Source organism: Cydia amplana, chromosome 22, assembly GCF_948474715.1.
Source record: "Cydia amplana chromosome 22, ilCydAmpl1.1, whole genome shotgun sequence".
NCBI lineage: Eukaryota > Metazoa > Arthropoda > Insecta > Lepidoptera > Tortricidae > Cydia > Cydia amplana.
The window spans coordinates 4,152,497-4,173,216 of NC_086090.1; the positions used below are offsets into that span (position 1 = coordinate 4,152,497).

Here is a 20,720-nt window from a genome sequence, read left to right on the forward strand (position 1 = left end):
ACTATGGAAATTGATAGTAACAGCGATGCGTTCAGTAGGTAGTGCAGCTGCGGTCAGAAATGGAATGTTACTCTTAGGGGGCTTGTCTCTCTGATCGGGAAATGATAACGGGTTATTTGCAAAAATCTACATAGTAAATTGGCAGATACGTGCTTGTGCAAGAACACGCGAGGTTTTTACAAACTTTTATTTAGTTTCACCTGTCCCGTTGTCTGTCTCTCGGTCTGTAATCAAATCTTGCAAGTTAAATTTGATCCACTTCCCGGTTTCCGATTGAGCTGAAATTTTGCATACACATGTAAGTCGGGTGACAATGCAATATTATGGTACCATCGAGCTGATCTGATGATAGAGACAGGAGCTGGCCATAGGAACTCTGTGATGAAACAACGCAACCTAATTGTGTTAGGGGTTTTTAGAATTGTCTCGATGAGTATTATTAGTCGTCTGTCGTAAGAAAAGTACAGTCAGCGATAAAAGCTTGTACCAAAAATGAGATTTTTGCCAAAAACTTTTTCGGTTACTTTTTGACCAACCACGCAGACGAAGTCGCGGGAAAAGTTCATTGAACTATAAAAACGAAATGCCAAAACCAAATCTCTTGGGTTCACATGAATATTTCTTAAAAAAACATCTGAAGAGACATCCAATACAATTGCAAATAGAAGTCACAGACATTTTGACTAATTATGTTTCTCCCCAATTCTCTCTCCCTCTCTCGTCTCTAGAAGAGCTTAAATACTGTTTTTTTACATTTAAAATACTCCTCTTTCACCTTGGAACATCCAAGCGAATCGCCAGATCACTTTCCAATAAAATAAAATAAACGTTTTTTACAAATCTTACTTACAACTGATTAATTGACATTAATTATTTTTCCAAACCACAGAGTGGTTTATTAACTCACATTTATAGACGAGTCTATCGCGAAATTTATTTTATTACCTTTAAATTTATTCAAATTCCTGTTCGAAATTTATTTATTTTATGTGAGCTAATATGTGTTCAACACGCGAGAGTTTTAAATATTACACAGAGTGGTTTGTTGGCAGACGAGGCTCCTTTATGTTTGGCACACTTGGAGCAAGTAAGACAAGAGAAGCGTTGATAAGCTAGCGGTAAGAGCGTGCAACTTTCAATCCGGAGGTCGTGGATTCAAACCCCGGCTTGTACTAAAGAGTTTTAGGGAACTTATGTGTATCATTCGATATTTACCAGTTGCTTCGTCACACAAGGAAAACATCGTCAGTAAACCGACCTAAAATTTATAAGGCTTGGTTTCCCCTCTGGGTTGAAAGGTCAGATGGCGGTTACTTTCGTAAAAACTAGTGCTTAATACCTATTTGTTTCGTGTGTGTTTGTGTTAATAAAAATAATTATATTATATTCTATAAAGGATAACTCACGTTAGAACGGGCCGTGTCCGGGCCGAAGCTTCCGGAGCTTCATTTTCTATGGAAATCATCACGTGTTCACCGGTAATCTGTCATAGAAAAATAAGCGCCGGAACCTCCGGCCCGGACACGGCCCGGTCTAACGTGAGTCATCCTTAATGCGGAGTCTAGTAAGGTAGTCAATAAACCGAGCCTCCGAATGTCTATAGAGGCCGCATAATCGAATCAATTACGATGGGAAACGAATTGTCTGCCAGAGTTCCGATCTTCGGGAAATGAGAAAATTAGGGCCTTCTCTTAGACATTTCTGCGCGGAATTTCGGAACATTGTAACATTTTCATTAATATTCATTTTAGATATTTTAGTGCGAAAATGATATTAAGGTGTATTGGGGTAAATTAGAAAGCGGGGTAATTTGACGATGGCAGATATAAATACCCAGAACCACTTTAACAATATTACTTACGCTAATCTAATCTAACAGTTACCAAAACATCTTGCTTTCTGTTGCAGTAGAATGTGCTTTCTAGTTTAGTAGGTAGGTACTCGTAAATATTTGCCAGCGCCTGAAAGATTCGCACAAGGTTTAAACCAACTAACTGTAAAACTTTACAAATCAAGTATCGATCCAGAGGACGTGAGTTCAAGTCTCACCGAAGACATTTATTTTTCCACTTTTAAATTTATTCTAGGCTTGATAGCATCGTTCGCAGACGTTTCTGCTTGTTAAAAATTAAATTACAAATCAAATCCAAAATCCATATGAACGCTATTTATCATTCAAAATTATTATCACTTAAAAGTCAATTCTAGTTTGCCACTCTTTTGGATAAAATGCAACTTTCGCTTCGGTTTATGAACAATAAAGGGAGTCTTTACGATCTGGTGTTGTGAAAACTTTTCCCAGTTTCTTTTAACTACCTACACTAAATTGTTTGTAAAAAAACTTTCTTAAATTTGGAACTTTATCTAAATGACAATAACTTATCTCTCTTACCTCTCAAACCCAATTAACGACCGATGAATTTCAATTGAATCATGTCTGAACTTGGTACTGCTGATCTATGTACCTAAATCGGCATTGCCGTAGGTACCTACATCACCTACATGAAGCCCGGTTATATTAGCCGAGGTCTGTCGCAAAGCTAGACCCGGCTGAATTCTACCATCGCTGCAAGCGCAACGGGCATTCTAAGAGCCATCCTAACTTGATCTATAGACGCTTTATAAAGCTCTACCTATCAGAAAATGTACTTAGACTGGTTTTACTGACGTTTTGAGTCGGTGAGAGGTAGGAATGGGGTCTGGCCGGATGGATCGATCGTGGCTTCGCCGGTGTTGCTATCCAGTTAGGTTAGCTTGCTGAAGTTATTTCCGCGCCAAGGAAGATAGTTTTTGGTCTGGAAGTTATGAAAATAATTATGTAGTTTATCATGAATTGGCTTCTATGGCTTGATGTGTTCTACGATTTTTAATCATTTTGATTCTAATACTAGGCTTTCATTTTGCAACGTGAGTCAATCAGGTTAATGGTCATGGGATCTTTCTGAGTTCGAATACCTACGGACTGGTTTTTAACGTTTATTTATTGAATTTCATTTTATCCTCACCACTTGTTTATTGGTGAAAGAAAACAATGTGAGGAAATATTTATTAATATCTATGGTGAAAAAATCTGCGGTCAAAAGATTCACAAACCGCTTTTGGGCAGCGTGGGGACTTTAGTCTAATTCTTCTCGTAATATACAAGCCAAGAGGCCTGTACTCAGCAGTGAAACGTATGCAGAACTGAGATTATTCTTATTAAGATCAAGTGGGGTAAGTTAAATAATAGTTTCTTTTGCTTGGACCAAGAGAACCAGTATGATGATTCCCTATTGCCCCAGTGTTTTTCTTATCCCGTCTAACCCGATATAACCCAAAAGTGGGATCAATGAAGGATGTAATTCGAAACAAGTCTGTGTTAAGCCTCAACCTCAGCCCTTTCGTAATTTGCCGAGCCATTAGTCCGCCCTTGACTCGGATCGGGTGTCGCCTTCGCTTATTCTTTTATTTATCTACCGCCAACAGCTGTTTGGAGAAACTGATACTAAGTATAATAATTTTTAAGAAAAAAAAAACCGACTTCTATGCGGCCCGGTGAAAGATTATTGTAGATGGTGCGCTATGTAGAAAAGGAGGTAAAACCACCCACTTTTCTAGTAGCATTTCGTTTCTGTAAGGCTCGCAGTTCTAACCTAACCTAACCCACTTTTGTTCGGTTCTGTGAGGATAGCAGTTCAAACCTAACCTAACCCACTAACGGCGCATGCGGTGCGGTGTACGGGGATTTGAGCGGGAGGGGTTTGGCCTCATCATACTTTATACCTACATTTTATGGTAGGTAATCATAGTAGTTTGTTTAGTTTAGGTATCATAGTGGTTTTCCGGGTCAAGGTCCGGGTCTGTGTCCGAGTCCGGGTTCGGGTCCGAACCGGATCCGGGTACGAGGCCGGATCTGGATCCGAGTCCGGGTCCCAGTCCAAGTCAAAGTCGAAATTCGAAATCACCAAACATGTACTATGCGTCGTTGAAGAGTTCTGTTCTGATCATCATCAGCAGTTCCAGTTCATCAAATGCGACAGTTTTTAATGTTAATGCTTTATTTTATGATGAAAATACAGAAAATTATATACGTGTGCCTTTAAGATTTGAGGAGTTCCCTCGATTTCTCTTGGATCCCATGTTCAGAACTTGAGCTTGACATAAATATGGCTTAAAAACCTAACTTGCTTAACAAACATAACGAAAAGGAAAAATCGCCAAACGCGAGCTATGCGTCGTTAAAGAGTTTCGTTCTGGTCATCATCAGCAGTTACACTTCCTCAAATGTTACTTTTTAAATGTATATGCTTGATTTGTTGATTAAAACACAACAATCACTATATGTATGCCTTTAAGATTTGAGGAGTTCCCTCGATTCCTTATGGATCTCATCATCAGAACTCGAGCTTGACAGAAATGTGGCTTAAAAACTAAACTTGCTTAACAAACATAACGAAGAGGACAAATCGCCAAACGTGAACTATGGGTCGTTGAAGAGTTCTGTTCTGATCATCATCAGCAGTTCCACTTCATCAAATGCGACAGTTTTTAATAAAAATGCTTGATTTTCTGATGAAAATACAAAAATCTCTATACGCACGCCTTTAAGATTTGAGGAGTTCCCTCGATTCCTCATGGATCCCATCATCAGAACTCGAGCTTGACAAAAATGTTGCTTAAAAACTTAACTTGCTTAACAAACATAACGAAGAGGACAAATCGCCAAACGTGAACTATGCGTCGTTGAAGAGTTCCGTTCTGATCATCATCAGCAGTTCCACTTCATCAAATGTCACGTTTCTGAATGTATATGCTTGATTTGTTGATAAAAACACAAAAATCACTATATTTTTTCGCAAAAAGCCTTTAAGATTTGAGGAGTTCCCTCGATTACTCATGGATCCCATCATCAGAACTGGGTTTTGACAAAAACGGGACCAATCTGTATGCATATACATACAATCAAAAAAAGAATTTTCAAAATCGGTCCAGTAATGACGGAGATATGGAGTAACAAACATAAAAAAAAATAAAAAAAAAATAAAAAAAAAAATAAAATAAAAAAAACATACAACCGAATTGATAATCTCCTCCTTTTAGATTTGGAAGTCTGTTAAAAAAACATACAACCGAATTGATAACCTCCTTCTTTGAGATTTGGAAGTCGATTAAAAAAGGGAGGCATTAAGAAAGAATTATTTTGCTGACTCTAGTATGAACGCCGGCTTTTGAATTAACTTTGCCGGCCGGTTGTAGAATGAGCTACATGAGATTTTCTGAATTTTCTCGAGGGAATACAGTATTTTCATTGAACTATTGTGCGTATCACAGCTGTCATCAGATCTCAAAACCATCTCAAAACTGTTACAATTGTGATATTGTCATAAGTAATATAGTAAAGTTACATCAACATTAAAAACCCGCCACATACTTAAAACAGCGTCATCTAGTGAGTTGAAACTTATCGAAGTATTGTTTCGACAGACAACACTTTCGATGAAAAAAAAAACCGACTTCTATGCGGCCCGGTGAAAGATTATTGTAGATGGTGCGCTATGTAGAAAAGGAGGTAAAACCACCCACTTTTCTAGTAGCATTTCGTTTCTGTAAGGCTCGCAGTTCTAACCTAACCTAACCCACTTTTGTTCGGTTCTGTGAGGATAGCAGTTCAAACCTAACCTAACCCACTAACGGCGCATGCGGTGCGGTGTACGGGGATTTGAGCGGGAGGGGTTTGGCCTCATCATACTTTATACCTACATTTTATGGTAGGTAATCATAGTAGTTTGTTTAGTTTAGGTATCATAGTGGTTTTCCGGGTCAAGGTCCGGGTCTGTGTCCGAGTCCGGGTTCGGGTCCGAACCGGATCCGGGTACGAGGCCGGATCTGGATCCGAGTCCGGGTCCCAGTCCAAGTCAAAGTCGAAATTCGAAATCACCAAACATGTACTATGCGTCGTTGAAGAGTTCTGTTCTGATCATCATCAGCAGTTCCAGTTCATCAAATGCGACAGTTTTTAATGTTAATGCTTTATTTTATGATGAAAATACAGAAAATTATATACGTGTGCCTTTAAGATTTGAGGAGTTCCCTCGATTTCTCTTGGATCCCATGTTCAGAACTTGAGCTTGACATAAATATGGCTTAAAAACCTAACTTGCTTAACAAACATAACGAAAAGGAAAAATCGCCAAACGCGAGCTATGCGTCGTTAAAGAGTTTCGTTCTGGTCATCATCAGCAGTTACACTTCCTCAAATGTTACTTTTTAAATGTATATGCTTGATTTGTTGATTAAAACACAACAATCACTATATGTATGCCTTTAAGATTTGAGGAGTTCCCTCGATTCCTTATGGATCTCATCATCAGAACTCGAGCTTGACAGAAATGTGGCTTAAAAACTAAACTTGCTTAACAAACATAACGAAGAGGACAAATCGCCAAACGTGAACTATGGGTCGTTGAAGAGTTCTGTTCTGATCATCATCAGCAGTTCCACTTCATCAAATGCGACAGTTTTTAATAAAAATGCTTGATTTTCTGATGAAAATACAAAAATCTCTATACGCACGCCTTTAAGATTTGAGGAGTTCCCTCGATTCCTCATGGATCCCATCATGAGAACTCGAGCTTGACAAAAATGTTGCTTAAAAACTTAACTTGCTTAACAAACATAACGAAGAGGACAAATCGCCAAACGTGAACTATGCGTCGTTGAAGAGTTCCGTTCTGATCATCATCAGCAGTTCCACTTCATCAAATGTCACGTTTCTGAATGTATATGCTTGATTTGTTGATAAAAACACAAAAATCACTATATTTTTTCGCAAAAAGCCTTTAAGATTTGAGGAGTTCCCTCGATTCCTCATGGATCCCATCATCAGAACTGGGTTTTGACAAAAACGGGACCAATCTGTATGCATATACATACAATCAAAAAAAGAATTTTCAAAATCGGTCCAGTAATGACGGAGATATGGAGTAACAAACATAAAAAAAAAAAAAAAAAAAAAAAAAAAAAAAAAAAAAAAAAAAAAACATACAACCGAATTGATAATCTCCTCCTTTTAGATTTGGAAGTCTGTTAAAAAAACATACAACCGAATTGATAACCTCCTTCTTTGAGATTTGGAAGTCGATTAAAAAAGGGAGACATTAAGAAAGAATTATTTTGCTGACTCTAGTATGAACGCCGGCTTTTGAATTAACTTTGCCGGCCGGTTGTAGAATGAGCTACATGAGATTTTCTGAATTTTCTCGAGGGAATACAGTATTTTCATTGAACTATTGTGCGTATCACAGCTGTCATCAGATCTCAAAACCATCTCAAAACTGTTACAATTGTGATATTGTCATAAGTAATATAGTAAAGTTACATCAACATTAAAAACCCGCCACATACTTAAAACAGCGTCATCTAGTGAGTTGAAACTTATCGAAGTATTGTTTCGACAGACAACACTTTCGATTAAAAAAACAGCACTCAAATAGGTTCTTGGTTGGGCGGCTACAATTAACAGACAGACACACAAATGCCTTAACTTAAAACATCCCCTATTCTCCGTTGGGGGGTTAAATCTTTTTTTTCGCAAGGATAAGCCCAACCACAAAACCTGGATCGTATAATTGGATCTAAGTTTTCCTGATACATTCATCACTAACTTTTTCTTTCATCAGTATCGAAAAGCAATAAATAAGAGCTCTGTGATCTATCACCGGCTTAGTTCCCACAATGCTCCATCTGACAGTTGTTGCGAGAAAAAAATGGAGGAAAAATGGTAGATAAATTATCCTTGATCACGGGTTTGGAAGAGTCCTTGCGTCAAACATTAGCTTTATACAAGGCAAAAAGAACCCGTATAAAGTTTATGCTCGACTTGGCGGGGGCACTTCCGTGCCCCCAGACACGGTTTTTTTTGCCTTGAATGTTTAAAATACGCTTTATTTTATGGGTTTTGTCCAGATCGTTGGCACGATTATAGCCGCTAATCTGCAACTCTATTATCCCTTTGCTATACCTAATCGCGATTTACATACCTATACGCAAAATAGGCATAACGGAAGACGTCCAGTAGGTATAACTAACTTGTTGGACGTCCATACTAACAGGCTAACAGCAACCTACCCTACCCAGTAAGTAGGTATTGAACTTAGGATTAGGGTCTCCCCATACTTATCGACGCGGATTCGGCGAAAGCCGATAGTAAACAGCATAAACAGGTAAGGTTCGGTTCGGCTCCGTTCGGCCGTCGACGGCCGACGCGTCGGCGTCTTTATCGCTCTTATTGCGTGGACATAAAGTTTCATTTCTATTGGCATTGCCGATTCCGCGTCGATAAGTTTGGGGAGACCCTTAGGGAACCGTATTCCGTCGTAGTAAGATTTACTTAAATGAACTGTATACTATTGAAAAACCGAATTTCAAAGCAGATAATTCGGTTTTTAATACAGTTCCTTTTGCGCTCTTTACTTGTGCTTGAAATTACCAATGAAAATAAATCCTAAAAGTCCGTGACGACCGCGACTGACTCCGAAAATAATATGACTCACGACTGATAACTTTAAATAATTTAATTCACTAATAAACAATTCGCAAAATTGCAAGCCATAAAAAGCCTCATTGGGGCAGTAAGTCCGCGGGTAAACGTCCAAATTGAATTAAAACCAGCTAATTGGACTAATGAGCGGCAAAGGCTTGTTGCCGGGCGCGGCCCGAGCGGGATTGGCGTCAGACATGACAATGTTCAGGTTTACTTATTATTTATCTACTCAAAGGTTAACTGGAAGGTTGCTTTTCGGTGAAGGAGAACATCGTGAGGAAATCGGACTAATCCCAATAAGGCCTAGTTTCCCCTCTGGGTTGGAAGGTCAGATGGCAGTCGCTTTCGTAAAAACTAGTGCCTACGTCAAATCATGGGATTAGTTGTCAAGCGGACCCCAGGCTCCCATAAGCCGTGGCAAAAATTCCGGGATAACGCGAGGAAGAAGAGAGAGGTTAACTGGAAGAGATCCCTCAAACGGATAAGTACGCTTGTACTTCTTACTATTTTCTTTGTTATTTTTAATATGTCTTTTTGTACAATAATAGTTTACTACTACTACTGAAATAAATAAAATAAAAATAAATAAATAAACTAGCGTCCCCCTGGGCTTAGCACTAACAAATTATACACCTAAACCTTCCTCAAGAATCACTCTATTGATAGGTGAAAACCGTAGGAAAATCCATTAAGTAGGTAGTTTTTGAGTTTAGCGCGAATCTTGCGTGAACATACAGAGATACAGTTCATTCACTGTACAGTTCGTGCAAACACACAAGTTTTCTCTCCTGTGGGCAATAGTTAACAGCTTGTGGGCATGTAGGTAATGATTTTATCATAAGTACTTCCTTATCCAAATAGAAGGAGTACGTTTTCATGTGGATTTTAAGAGTTAAATAAGAAAATTAACCTTTATTAGCCCTTAACTTTTGCGTATGTCTACAGAAAAGACGCAAACACAGTTTTGTGTTTGACCCAGGTAATTTCCAGTGTCAATAGAAAATGTTGCTCCAACATGAATAATTCCCTCACAACCTTAACGTATGGGGAATATAGAGACCGAATCGATACGAATGGAGACAGAGTGTCTACAACTACAGGGGTTAGTCATCCTTTTATATGTTGATTAAAAAAGTACATGTTATGTCTGTAAACACATAGTCGCATATTTTTTTTGTCTCGTAGTTGAATGGGTTTAGATCCAGGGCCATTTTTGAATTTCGAGCGTTCGATTTTGTCACTCGAATACATCTGTGGTAAACGGCGAAATGCTATTTTTGAAACACGAGCGATAGAAATTGGGAGTCTAGCGGTATTGATCACTTGTTTTTAATTCTATTAGTAGAATTTAAATACCTAGTAGTTGAGATATTGGCTTACAAAAGTGCCAATGAGTTCTTCGGAGCTTATTTTATTTATTGAATGTCATTCCATAAATACACTTGCGAGGAATCCAAATCCGTAGGCATTCGGCCTGGGACCATCTAAAAGGATCTTGGTCGGAGTAAGCCTGTGAGTCCTGTGACTATCAGTATAACTATTTACAGGTACTTAGAACGTATGTAGAACCTGTAACGTTGATTTTCAAAGTAATTATACTACAGTTTTTTTTTTCAGTTGTTTTCTGATTCTACGTAAGTACGTACTTATCGACGGTACATATTCAGTTGTGTTCTAAAGTATCTATTGCAGGGAATGTTTAAGGGCCTGATAATATTACAGTTATATTCGCCTTTTTTGCTTACAATTTTACTAAATCCAAAATCAACACACTGCAGTAGGTACACCAAATAAGGGTAGCTACCATAAATACGATATTAACGCACAAAAAACGCAAATCATGGAAAGGGTCCAAGCTTAATAACTTGTGTCGTGGACACGTGGCTATTGTTGTATAGCAAATACGCCTGACATGCGTACACGCAAGTATTGTAGGGTCCCAAACTATTGAAATTATCACGCAATAAAGCAAATAATTTATTTACATATAAATGACTGAAACTAGTAGATCGGATATTAGATAAAAGCACAGAATAAATAATAGTACTAAGTACAGAAGACTCACTCTCTAACAAAATGCGTCTGTTACGATCAGCACAGATATGGCCGGTAGGTGGCGACAGCGCCACGCGCGGCTTATGGCTTTCCCCAAAATTGGGGCCGAACGGATGTACTTTTAGCTACTTGTAGCAAAGCGACGAAATCGCGGAGTGAGACACGCCTAATAAAAGGTACATGAAATTTATTATACACACACTCAATATTTAGATACAAAAACTTACATAAGTACAGCATGTTTTTTTTGGGTCACGAAATGCTTTGGGTACGCAATGTTGAGTAACGGTCCTGTAACTACAACTACTTATGTAAAATCACTTTCATGGTGAAAGTTTCATCTCCATTAAATTATGTAAAATAAATTACTTTCCTCACACTTGAATAAATCTTACTTACATCTAAAAGAATATGAATTGTGGTTACACGGAGAACGTAAAAACCCACTTAGTTTCAATTTTCTCGCGGTCGGTGGCGGATTTGAATAAAAGGGTGCATAATCGAGACATTTGTTTATCTTTAAATTGCGGTTTTTAATCAATCTGATGGAATATGTATTCGTTAGAAGTTGGTATAATAATGAAATGTAAATTTTGTGTGATTTGTTGGAAGATAAATCGGAAAGTTGAATTGAATTGACGGACAATGTTTCTTGAAAATGAGACTTTCCATCAGAGGAATCCTTATATTTCACGTGCATAACGACCCTTTTCTGATCGAAAGTCACAAATTTCAAAGTTACCTTAAGTTAAAGAAAAATTAATCACTTAATGAGATTAATAGATAATAGATGAGCGTTTCTTTTACTTTTTGGCATTTTTATTTTCTGGGACCTTTTTTGGCACTTTTGTGTTATTTCTACTCAGAATCACGAGCTCTTTCGATCCTAATATAGGGTAAAACAATGTCCCAGATTTTTTTCCTATTGTGTGACCATTTCCCCATATACTTTGTATGGTGGTAACAAAAAGGAAAGGTTGAAAAATGTATGAAAATTTTAGGACACTTTTTTTCTCCTATAAGGATGAAAAGGGCTCGCGATCCTGACTAGAAATAACACAGGAGTGGCAAAAAAATTCACAATATATATTTTTTATATATTTTTTTGCTATTTTGGCAAAAAATAAAATAAACGCTCAGATACGTCTCCTACCTATACGTCGCGAGAAAGTAATCTACAGCTATTCGCTTTCTCCTTGACGTTGGTCACATACCTAGGGGTAAACCACCCCTCCAATGTGACATTGAAGACGGTACATTCGTAAACAAACCCTATGAAGGTTCGAAGGATAATTCCAGAGATATCTTCGGGAGAATTTTCGAGATAGAATATACAAATCCTATCGGTAAGCGGATTGTTCAAGGCTCCTTCCACTAGCAAGTTCATCGAAAATATGACAAGGAATATTAATTTGGTATTCGAGAGTTGATAAAATGATAAGTTAAGAACGGGGCTTATAATTTTTTTGGGTTCCGTACCCAAAAAACGGGACCCTATTACTAGGACTCCTGCCAACCCCCCATTTGGGGGGGAAACATCATCTCATCTCGATTTTTGCGAAAAAATGAAAATTATACAAAAAATATATATTATAGGTATTGGGCCTAAACTCAATGGGGCTAATATTAAGTACTGAATCATTTAAGTAGATTATTTTACTCTGTCGATATTTTCTATCAGTTGAAACTACGAGTAACGTTAAGTTTTTCTTGGTTTTTCAAAAAAAATTCAACTTCTAAAGAAGTTAAAATATATTGTTTTACTTATTTTAATATTGGCTTGTGGATAGCAATATTGTCTGAGTAATATGTGCAGACAAGGCAAAGAGGACAATGGGGCTCGTTGTTTAGTCAAGGGATAGACAGGCTATTGAGGGGGTACTAGCCTTGTGGGGGGATTAGCACCCCAGGGTAGTCTGGGTTTGAGAGTTTATTTTATTTTAGGTTGACAATACAAATACAAAAAGTAAGTACCTATATTACAAAAAAAAATATGTTTTTTTTTCGCAAATGTTACATTAGAGTGGATGGAGAAAAAAAAATCTTGTACTCGTTGGTACAGTCAGCAGCAATAGTTGCTAAGCGGGCGAGGTGTTCAAAATGATCTGAATCCGGGTTGGATAATAGCAGGATGCTAACTATACTAAGGGTAGGATACTATCGCGAATAAAAATTCCATCAGCACTTTTTCTGCGCACATATGACCCAGATAGGTATTAAATTATCTTAATAAATAATTATCCGCCATTGTCACGATCGTGATATCACGGACCAATAAAAACGGGTATATCCGTCGCGGCTATAAACGGCGAAACAGGTCACGGCGCTGAACGTGAATAGCCGGTGAATCTATAACTTAGCTCAGACTTAGCTCAGCTTGTCTGAAGCCTATGTACCTGTAATCTGGTATTGGCAAATCTTACATAATATAAATAATTAGTTAACCAAGGGATGAAAGGCACTCATTTCAGTCTCGGACTATTGGAGTTTCACTGCGTTCGAGCGCCAAACTAGGTACCTCGGCAGAGATGAGTGCCTTACACTCGGGTTAAACACTCTACTTTTCATTTAGAATACGAGAAAGTAAAATGCGTGTATTTTTTTAAACATGAGAAAGTAGAAATTTTTATTGTAAACCCAAATTTCTATTGCTTATCGTAAAAAAATCATATAGTCGTACTTGGAACGTAAAATGCTCTAGTGCAGAAACATCATTTTCTGCACACCTTTTAGAACAACAATGACCCTCTTTCAGAGAATGAGACATGAAAAATATATTTACCACCGGGTTGAATATTAAGTAGTCACGTTCCTTCATTATTGGTAAAGACTCAGTTACCTTTAGAATATGTAACGGCGTTCGTGTGTGACTTGAAAGTTGAAACTCCTAAAAATTCAATTTGATGTGTAGAGCATGCGTGACGCATAGATTTAAAATTCAAGAAAAATACATAAATAAATATTTTAGTTACCTACCTACTTCAGAAAGAAAACTTTAAATGCTTACATTTCTTATAGGTAAAGGTTGGAAAATATCTCGTTTCTCGCCGTTGACAAAGGTGTCTGAGAAAATGACATGATTTGCTTTATTAATCTTAAGTGTTAATAAATAATACGTCTTACGGTGAGATGGTATTTTTATGTCTTTAGATTTAGTTATAAAGGTTGTTTTAAATTATTATTCAAATAAAGTAGGTATGTGATAAATACCTTCTTTGAAAACAAATGTACAACTCACACTTTCAGCCATTACTTATTCAATTTAGTAATACCTAATCCGAAGTGAGAGTTTTAATTCAAAGAGATTATACGTTTGAAATACAATTGATTGTGATATAAAATAGCAATTAAAAGTACCGTAATAGAGTATTAAACCTACAGCTCACAATGTTAGAGTTCACACGTTTCGAAGTGAACTATGACATTTAATCCTCGGCGGGAAATAGCTCCTTCCCGGCTGACAAAGATGTCTGGCGTCGAGACGTTTTGATGGCACTGCGGGCTACGTCTCCCCTCCTTTTGAGTTCCACAAGCTTATTTAAAGAGACAGAGCAAACATGGAAGAAACTGCTCAATAAATCCTCATCATGCTAATGATATGTTCAATGTACAGTGAACTTAAAATGGTTGAATCCGATTTAAAATGTCATTTGAAATGAAACCAACTCAATAAGTTTTCCGCCGACAGCCGGAACAAAAAGCGGCCAAGTGCGAGTCGGACTCGCCCATGAAGGGTTCCGTATTTAGGGGATTTATGACGTATTAAAAAAAAACTACTTACTAGATCGGACACACATTTTACCACTTTGGAAGTGTCTCTCGCGCAAACTATTCAGTTTAGAAAATAATGATATTAGAAACCTCAATATCATTTTTGAAGACTTATCCATAGATCCCACACATACGTGTGTACAAAACACCCATACGGGTTTAAAGAAAAAAAATTTAAGAGTTTCAGTTCTAAGTATGGGGAACCCCCAAAATTTATTGTTTTTTTTTTTCTATTTTTGTGTGAAAATCATACATCTACTTACCAAGTTTCAACAGTATAGTTCTTATAGTTTCGGAAAAAAGTGGCTGTGACATACGGACGGACAGACAGACAGACAGACAGACAGACATGACGAATCCATAAGGGTTCCGTTTTTAGCCATTTGGCTACGGAACCCTAAAAAGGGGAACAAATAATAAAGTTTGGCTTTGTTTGTCCAGCGTGGATTCAAAGTGAAAGTTACGCGGGAAGAAAGACTGAGAGTGACTTGGAAAACAAAGATTTGTTTTATAGTATGTCGATATTTCTTGGAAACTGCAGTAATAGCAGACAAGTCTGGACTGTCTTTATTTTGAATTATAATACGAAAGAGTTTTTGTCAAACAAAGCTGGAAGTGACCATCAGATTTTACCGATATAAGAACTTACCCGTCATTTCCTGTTGCCCCCAAAATTCTGATGGCTGGTTACACAGTATACTCATTATACTATTATAAGAAAGACGATAAGGCTTGAAGTATCAGGATTTGATATTATAACACACTGTAAGGCGATCAAATCATTAATCATAATCGCAATATCTTACTTACAAATTTTAACATCATAATTTGAAAAAGCAATCGACAATTCAGTTAACAATAGTAGGTAACACATAGATATTATCCTACGATACGCAACATAACATGTGCGAGGCCCTTTATTGGCCGTATGAAAACTGATTACAACCCCGAATATCATCGACAAATCGTCGCTATACTTACTCAACCTCATATCTTCTCCTCCTCATATCTCCAACCTCATATCTATCCTCATATTTCTGAGGTCAGCCGAAAAGTTATGGGTTCTCTTCATTCACTAAACAAGCTAAAGCACTTTTTGCCCATTAAGACTAAAATTCTCCTTATAAACACTCTAATTCTACCTATAATTGATTATGGCGATGTGTGTTATCCGGACCTTTCTGAAGAACTTCTCAATAAGTTGGATCGCCTTCTCAATAACTGCATTCGTTTCATTTTTTGCCTGCGTAAGTACGATCATGTCTCTGCGTACCGCTCCCAGCTTGGCTGGCTTCCCATCCGTCAACGACGCAGTGTTCGCATGCTTTGCTCTCTATACTCTGTCCTAAACGATCCACTCTCTCATGTATACCTCAAGTCCCTCTTTCAATACTACGGCGTTTCTCGCGACCGTCAGCTTCGCTCTTCTGGCAATATGTCTTTATCCATCCCTCCACATCGTACTGGCTTCATGTCAGATTCGTTCTGCGTGCAGGTAGCGCGCCTTTGGAACCGACTCCCCCTTAGTATTAAAAATGCCCCAAACAAGTTCGCTTTTAAGAAATCGGTACGTGCTTTCTTTGCTGCTAGAATGAAGGATTCCTAGTTTTAGTTATATAATTTATATATTTTATTGTATATATTTAAATTGTTAGGTATATGTATTTATATTATATGTATCGTGTATATTATGTGTGTAATTTTTTTTTTTAATTAGCTTTGCGGTTTATATTAAATTTTGTTAGTAGTAGTAGCAGTTGCACCGCCCACAATCTCTCTGCTTTGCCTTAAGGTTGACTGGTAGAGAATGCTTTTGGCATTAAGTCCGCCTTTTGTACGATAAGTTTTTCTTTTGTGCAATAAAGTTTAAATAAATAAATAAATAAATAAATATCTGCAACAATCATTTCATGGAAATGTCGCTTTTCTTTAATTCAGAATACGGGTGTTTTTGTCATCAAATGAGTGTTGCAGATACGTACGAGGTTGAGTAAGTATAGCGGCGAAATGTCGATTTCGAGGAATCTATTCACTCAAACTAAATAGCGCAGATGACTTGACGATAAATCAAATGGGGAAAGTATCGGAAAGACCATCGAAAACTCCCCTATCGATAATATCCCACACGTACATCCATCGTAAGTACATTTCAAAATTCATTCTATTATAAACCTTGTTCACATGCATTAAAGTACAAACTCTAACTGATTTTCAAATGCTTTTACGGTAGATATGCTAAATGATAGAAGAGTGGCGAGACGAAATGACGTCACCTTAGGGGAGGCGGTGACTGATATTTTGTTATCGATTTGAGTTTTCGAAATGTAGGGAAAGTGGGTACTTAAGGGAACGAAATTGCATTTATTCAATTCGACTTATTTTAACATGTTTACAGAGCTTCAACTGTGGTGTTCTTAATGTTATATGTAGTATCTGTTTAATATAAAATCTGTTTTATATGACTGAGGCTACTGAATAAAAACCCGAATTAATGTTTTTCCTACTTCGAAAGTCTGTAAAAATGAATAATGAATCCTGAATGTACTTACAACCCTTTATTACTCGATCAATATTTCAATTAGGCCTGATTTAATGACGCCACACAATAATCGGTTGAAAAAAAATTAAAAACAAAGCATTCACAATCACCCCAGGGCAGCAACCCCCAAACGGGGGTGTCTAAATTACCGAAATCGAAAACTCATGTCACCAGACAAGTGCAGTCTGAGACTACGCATATTTGTTATGAAGCTTGGGGTCACGTTATGCTGGTTGATTTGACAACTGTATTCCTCTGCGTTCGCGCAACCACAAGGAATTTGAACCTTCTATACAGTAGTTACAATTCACATTTATACGACAGCGCCAATGTCACAAAGAATTGTTAGCGCACAGCGTGTGTTGTGTGCTGCCATTTAAATATGATTCGTAACTACTGTACAGAAGATTCAAACTCTAATGATGCTAGTAAGACGTGATCGTACGAAATAGAGTGAATACATAATTGGTCGCGTGCACATGCACTGTGCCGTGTGAATGCATTAGGCGGAATGTAGATTTGTTTATGTCAGGAAATCGATTTTTGTGATGTAAAAAAAAACACATTTTTCACAAAAGTTTGCTCTGAATGCGTCATTTTGTGCCCAATTAAATGTAAAGCTTCATCTACTTATAATATCTATATCTATGCCAACGATGACATCGAGGACCTTGTTAATGTAACGGTTTCTTTTCACTTAGCTCTTGGAGTGGTAGACTGGTAGTCCGTCGCCTCCTGTCCTGGCCGATTAGGTAAATGACCTAGGAATGGAGGATTGGAAATTTGATTCATTCAAATAAAATCAAAATTTCAACAACTCAAACTATACGTATGCCACTTGAAGAGTTAACATATGTCAAAACACGCCAACTAGGCCTTATAGGGCTTAGTCCGGTTTCTTTGCGTTATTTTCCTTCGCCGAAAAGCGGCTGGGAAATATCAAATAATAATATCGTACTTTTCCGAAAAACTCATTGGTACGAGCCAGGGATTGAACCCGCGACCTCCGGATGGAAAATCGCACGGTCTTAGGTATGTACCTGCAGCGCTTTTTGTAAACGCTATTATTCAAATTTGCGAACCGTGAGATGGGGCGGCAAATATGATTTTAATGACTGCGTCATATTTTTTCAGTCTGTTTGATTTGGACTCAAGCACTTAGAAAGTTAGAAGTGCTTTCCAGCACTTTACACTTCCAAGTGCCGCTGTATTGAAATGGGGAATTTTGATGTGAGAAAAAGAAGGGTTGACAGTGACATATACTTATACGGTGAATAAAGTCCCTCTTGTAATTGGTTACCTATATTTTAGAATTGAAAATGTATGTTTTCAAATGTTTAAAAAAATATTAGGTATTTGTATTTACAAATATTGATAGAATGTATTAAAACAGTGATTAAATAACAAAATAGATAAATAAACCATAAATCTAAACCTAAAGTAGCCTGAGGTGACTGGCATTTACAAATACAAAAATACAAAGACAAATACGTTTACTTACTTTTTACAGCAGTTCTTTAAGTAGTACATTTTCGACTAAATAATGAATGGATTTAAGGGCACGATATACTCACCTGACACCCCCAATATTCCATAATTAACGAGCAATCGGCAGCTCGGTACCACCCTATTATAACGACCCTTAAATATGTATGAGGCCATTCAAAGGGACACTTGTGAGTTGGCTCTTCCAATGGCCCCGGGGGCGTGTTCGGATATCAAATATATGACATTGGTTTGATACAAATTAGTAAGTAATGCAGCGTACTACGTAGGCTAACAACACGCGAACGCGAAGCGAAGCGATTCGGCGCGAGGTGAATCAATCCTTTGATACCTATAGAAGTGTTCTACGTGGGCGATCTCGTTGCGAGTCGCGAACGCCGTGGGCCCGCCGCGCCACGCCGCGCCGCGTCGCGCCTCGCGGCGTCGCTTCGCGTTCGCGAGTTGTTCGCTTACGTAATGGTCACGCCAGGTAAAAAGGTAGTACCAAGAATGGACGGAACAATTGTATGGTACTATATGCATGAGGAGTAAAATTTATATGCGTAACTGAGAGATAAACGGATAAAATTCCGTTTTCCTGTTTTCGCGTTTTTATAGTCGAGAATAATTAAAACGAATAGGTACAAAACCTATTTACAGGCAGTTATAAAATATATAAAGGGCAGTGTGGGAGCACCATTAATTAATTAATTATAGTAGCTATTTGCGAAATGCGTGGTAGTGGAACGAAAAGCGTATTATCTTTATCTTATCTTATCTTAACAGGAATTACGAACTCGTGTTAATTAAGCCCTCGCCTTCGGCTTCGGGGTTCAATTTACACTCGTTTACCGCCCTTAATACACAATGTAGGTACTATTATTGAATTCTAAGCCCAAGAAGTCACGAACGAAGACCTCTAAGCTCCACCTGCACCATTCCACTAACCCGGGGTTAACCGGTTAAACCTGGAGTTACCATGGTTACCAGTACAATTTGACACTGGGTTAATGGTTAACCTCGGGTTAGTGGGATGGTGCAAGTGCTAAGAAACATATGGAGATACCTGGAGATAACTGGAGAGTTGAACTGTCTGTTTGGTCTCGGTGGCTGTCCGTCGTGAACTGATCTTATTTTGTCGTGTCGTTGTCATATGTCTAATTTTGAATTTAAATGTCCGTAGTTCCAAATATGTATGTCAGTCAGCCAGTCAGTCAGTAGGGCTATGTCAGGGGGCCGATTTTTGAATTTCGATCGCTCAATTTCGTCACTCGACTCGACTCGAAAATCGGTGGTAAACGGCGAAATGCAGATTTTTGAAATACGAGCGATAGAAATAGGGAATCTAGTGGTATTGACCACTCGTTTTCAATTATATTAGTATAGAATTTACATGGCTAGTAGTGGAGATATTACTGAACGAAATACACGAAATCGAGCGGTCGAATTTCAAAAATCGCCCCCCACGGAGGTTGGAAGACACGACAACAGTGTTTGAGGTCGTATGTGTTTTGTTGCAGGCGGACGCTAGTACCGCGTTCCTGAGGGCCGCGCGCGCTGGCCAGATCGAGAAGATCATCAGCCTCCTAGAACAGGGGGTCGACATCAACGTTAGCAATGCTGTGAGTAACTTCCACCACTACTATATCCTCGTAAGGCCCAGACAAATGAAAAATCTAAAATTTGCCACCGAAATTTGAACCTATAGTGTAGGAAATAGAGTTGATTGTAAGTTGTTTGAAAATTAAACGATACAAAGCAAAAGCGACTCTGCTCTAATTGAAGTTTAAATTTCATCGAACTGAAGAAGGACTTTAGGTAGGACCTTGTGCCTTAGGAGGTTAATTAATTTCAAAGTAAGATAAATAACTATAAAGTGAAATAGATGTCATAGTTATACTAAAGAAAAAGTAACAATCCAGTGGTCGAGGCTGAATCGAACCATTCTGTCTTTTTTTCTGTCAACTGACCAGCAGCGTCCAGCACAAAGCGTCAGGCACTTGATTTGAGGGTTGATGATATGTTAAGAAAGTTCAAGCAAACCGTTATATGTAAAGTAGGAGTAGTTGATGGTCTACAACTCGGCAAACGATTTTTGTTACCAATGTTTTCTCAGGCGATAACTCGTAAAGTAGTTAAGCGAGATGTATGTTTTCGACTACAGCGAGTAAGGGATAATGTATCAAGGGTCTGCCTGAAAACCAGCGTTGTAGTAAATAATTAAATATACTGCAACATTATGCTGAGGCAAGCTCCTATTTAACACTCATGAATATTTCTCCCTTAGATGTACAACTCAATTTCTTAGTTTTTAAGTCTAAATTTAAGGTTTATCTGTAAAAAATGTGT

The 20,720-nt window shown here is 37.9% G+C and overlaps 1 protein-coding gene across 7 annotated transcripts in view; it reads left to right on the plus strand.

Moving 5' to 3' along the window:
• The window catches only part of LOC134658362 (ankyrin-2-like), an 82,738-nt gene that overhangs the window by 1,797 nt on the left and 60,221 nt on the right, over window positions 1–20,720 (plus strand). For all 7 annotated transcript variants that reach the window (XM_063513998.1, XM_063513999.1, XM_063513993.1 and 4 more), the window contains exon 2: window positions 19,892–19,993. In XM_063513998.1, coding sequence (XP_063370068.1) covers window positions 19,892–19,993 — 102 coding nt within the window. The remainder of the gene's footprint in view (window positions 1–19,891; window positions 19,994–20,720) is intronic.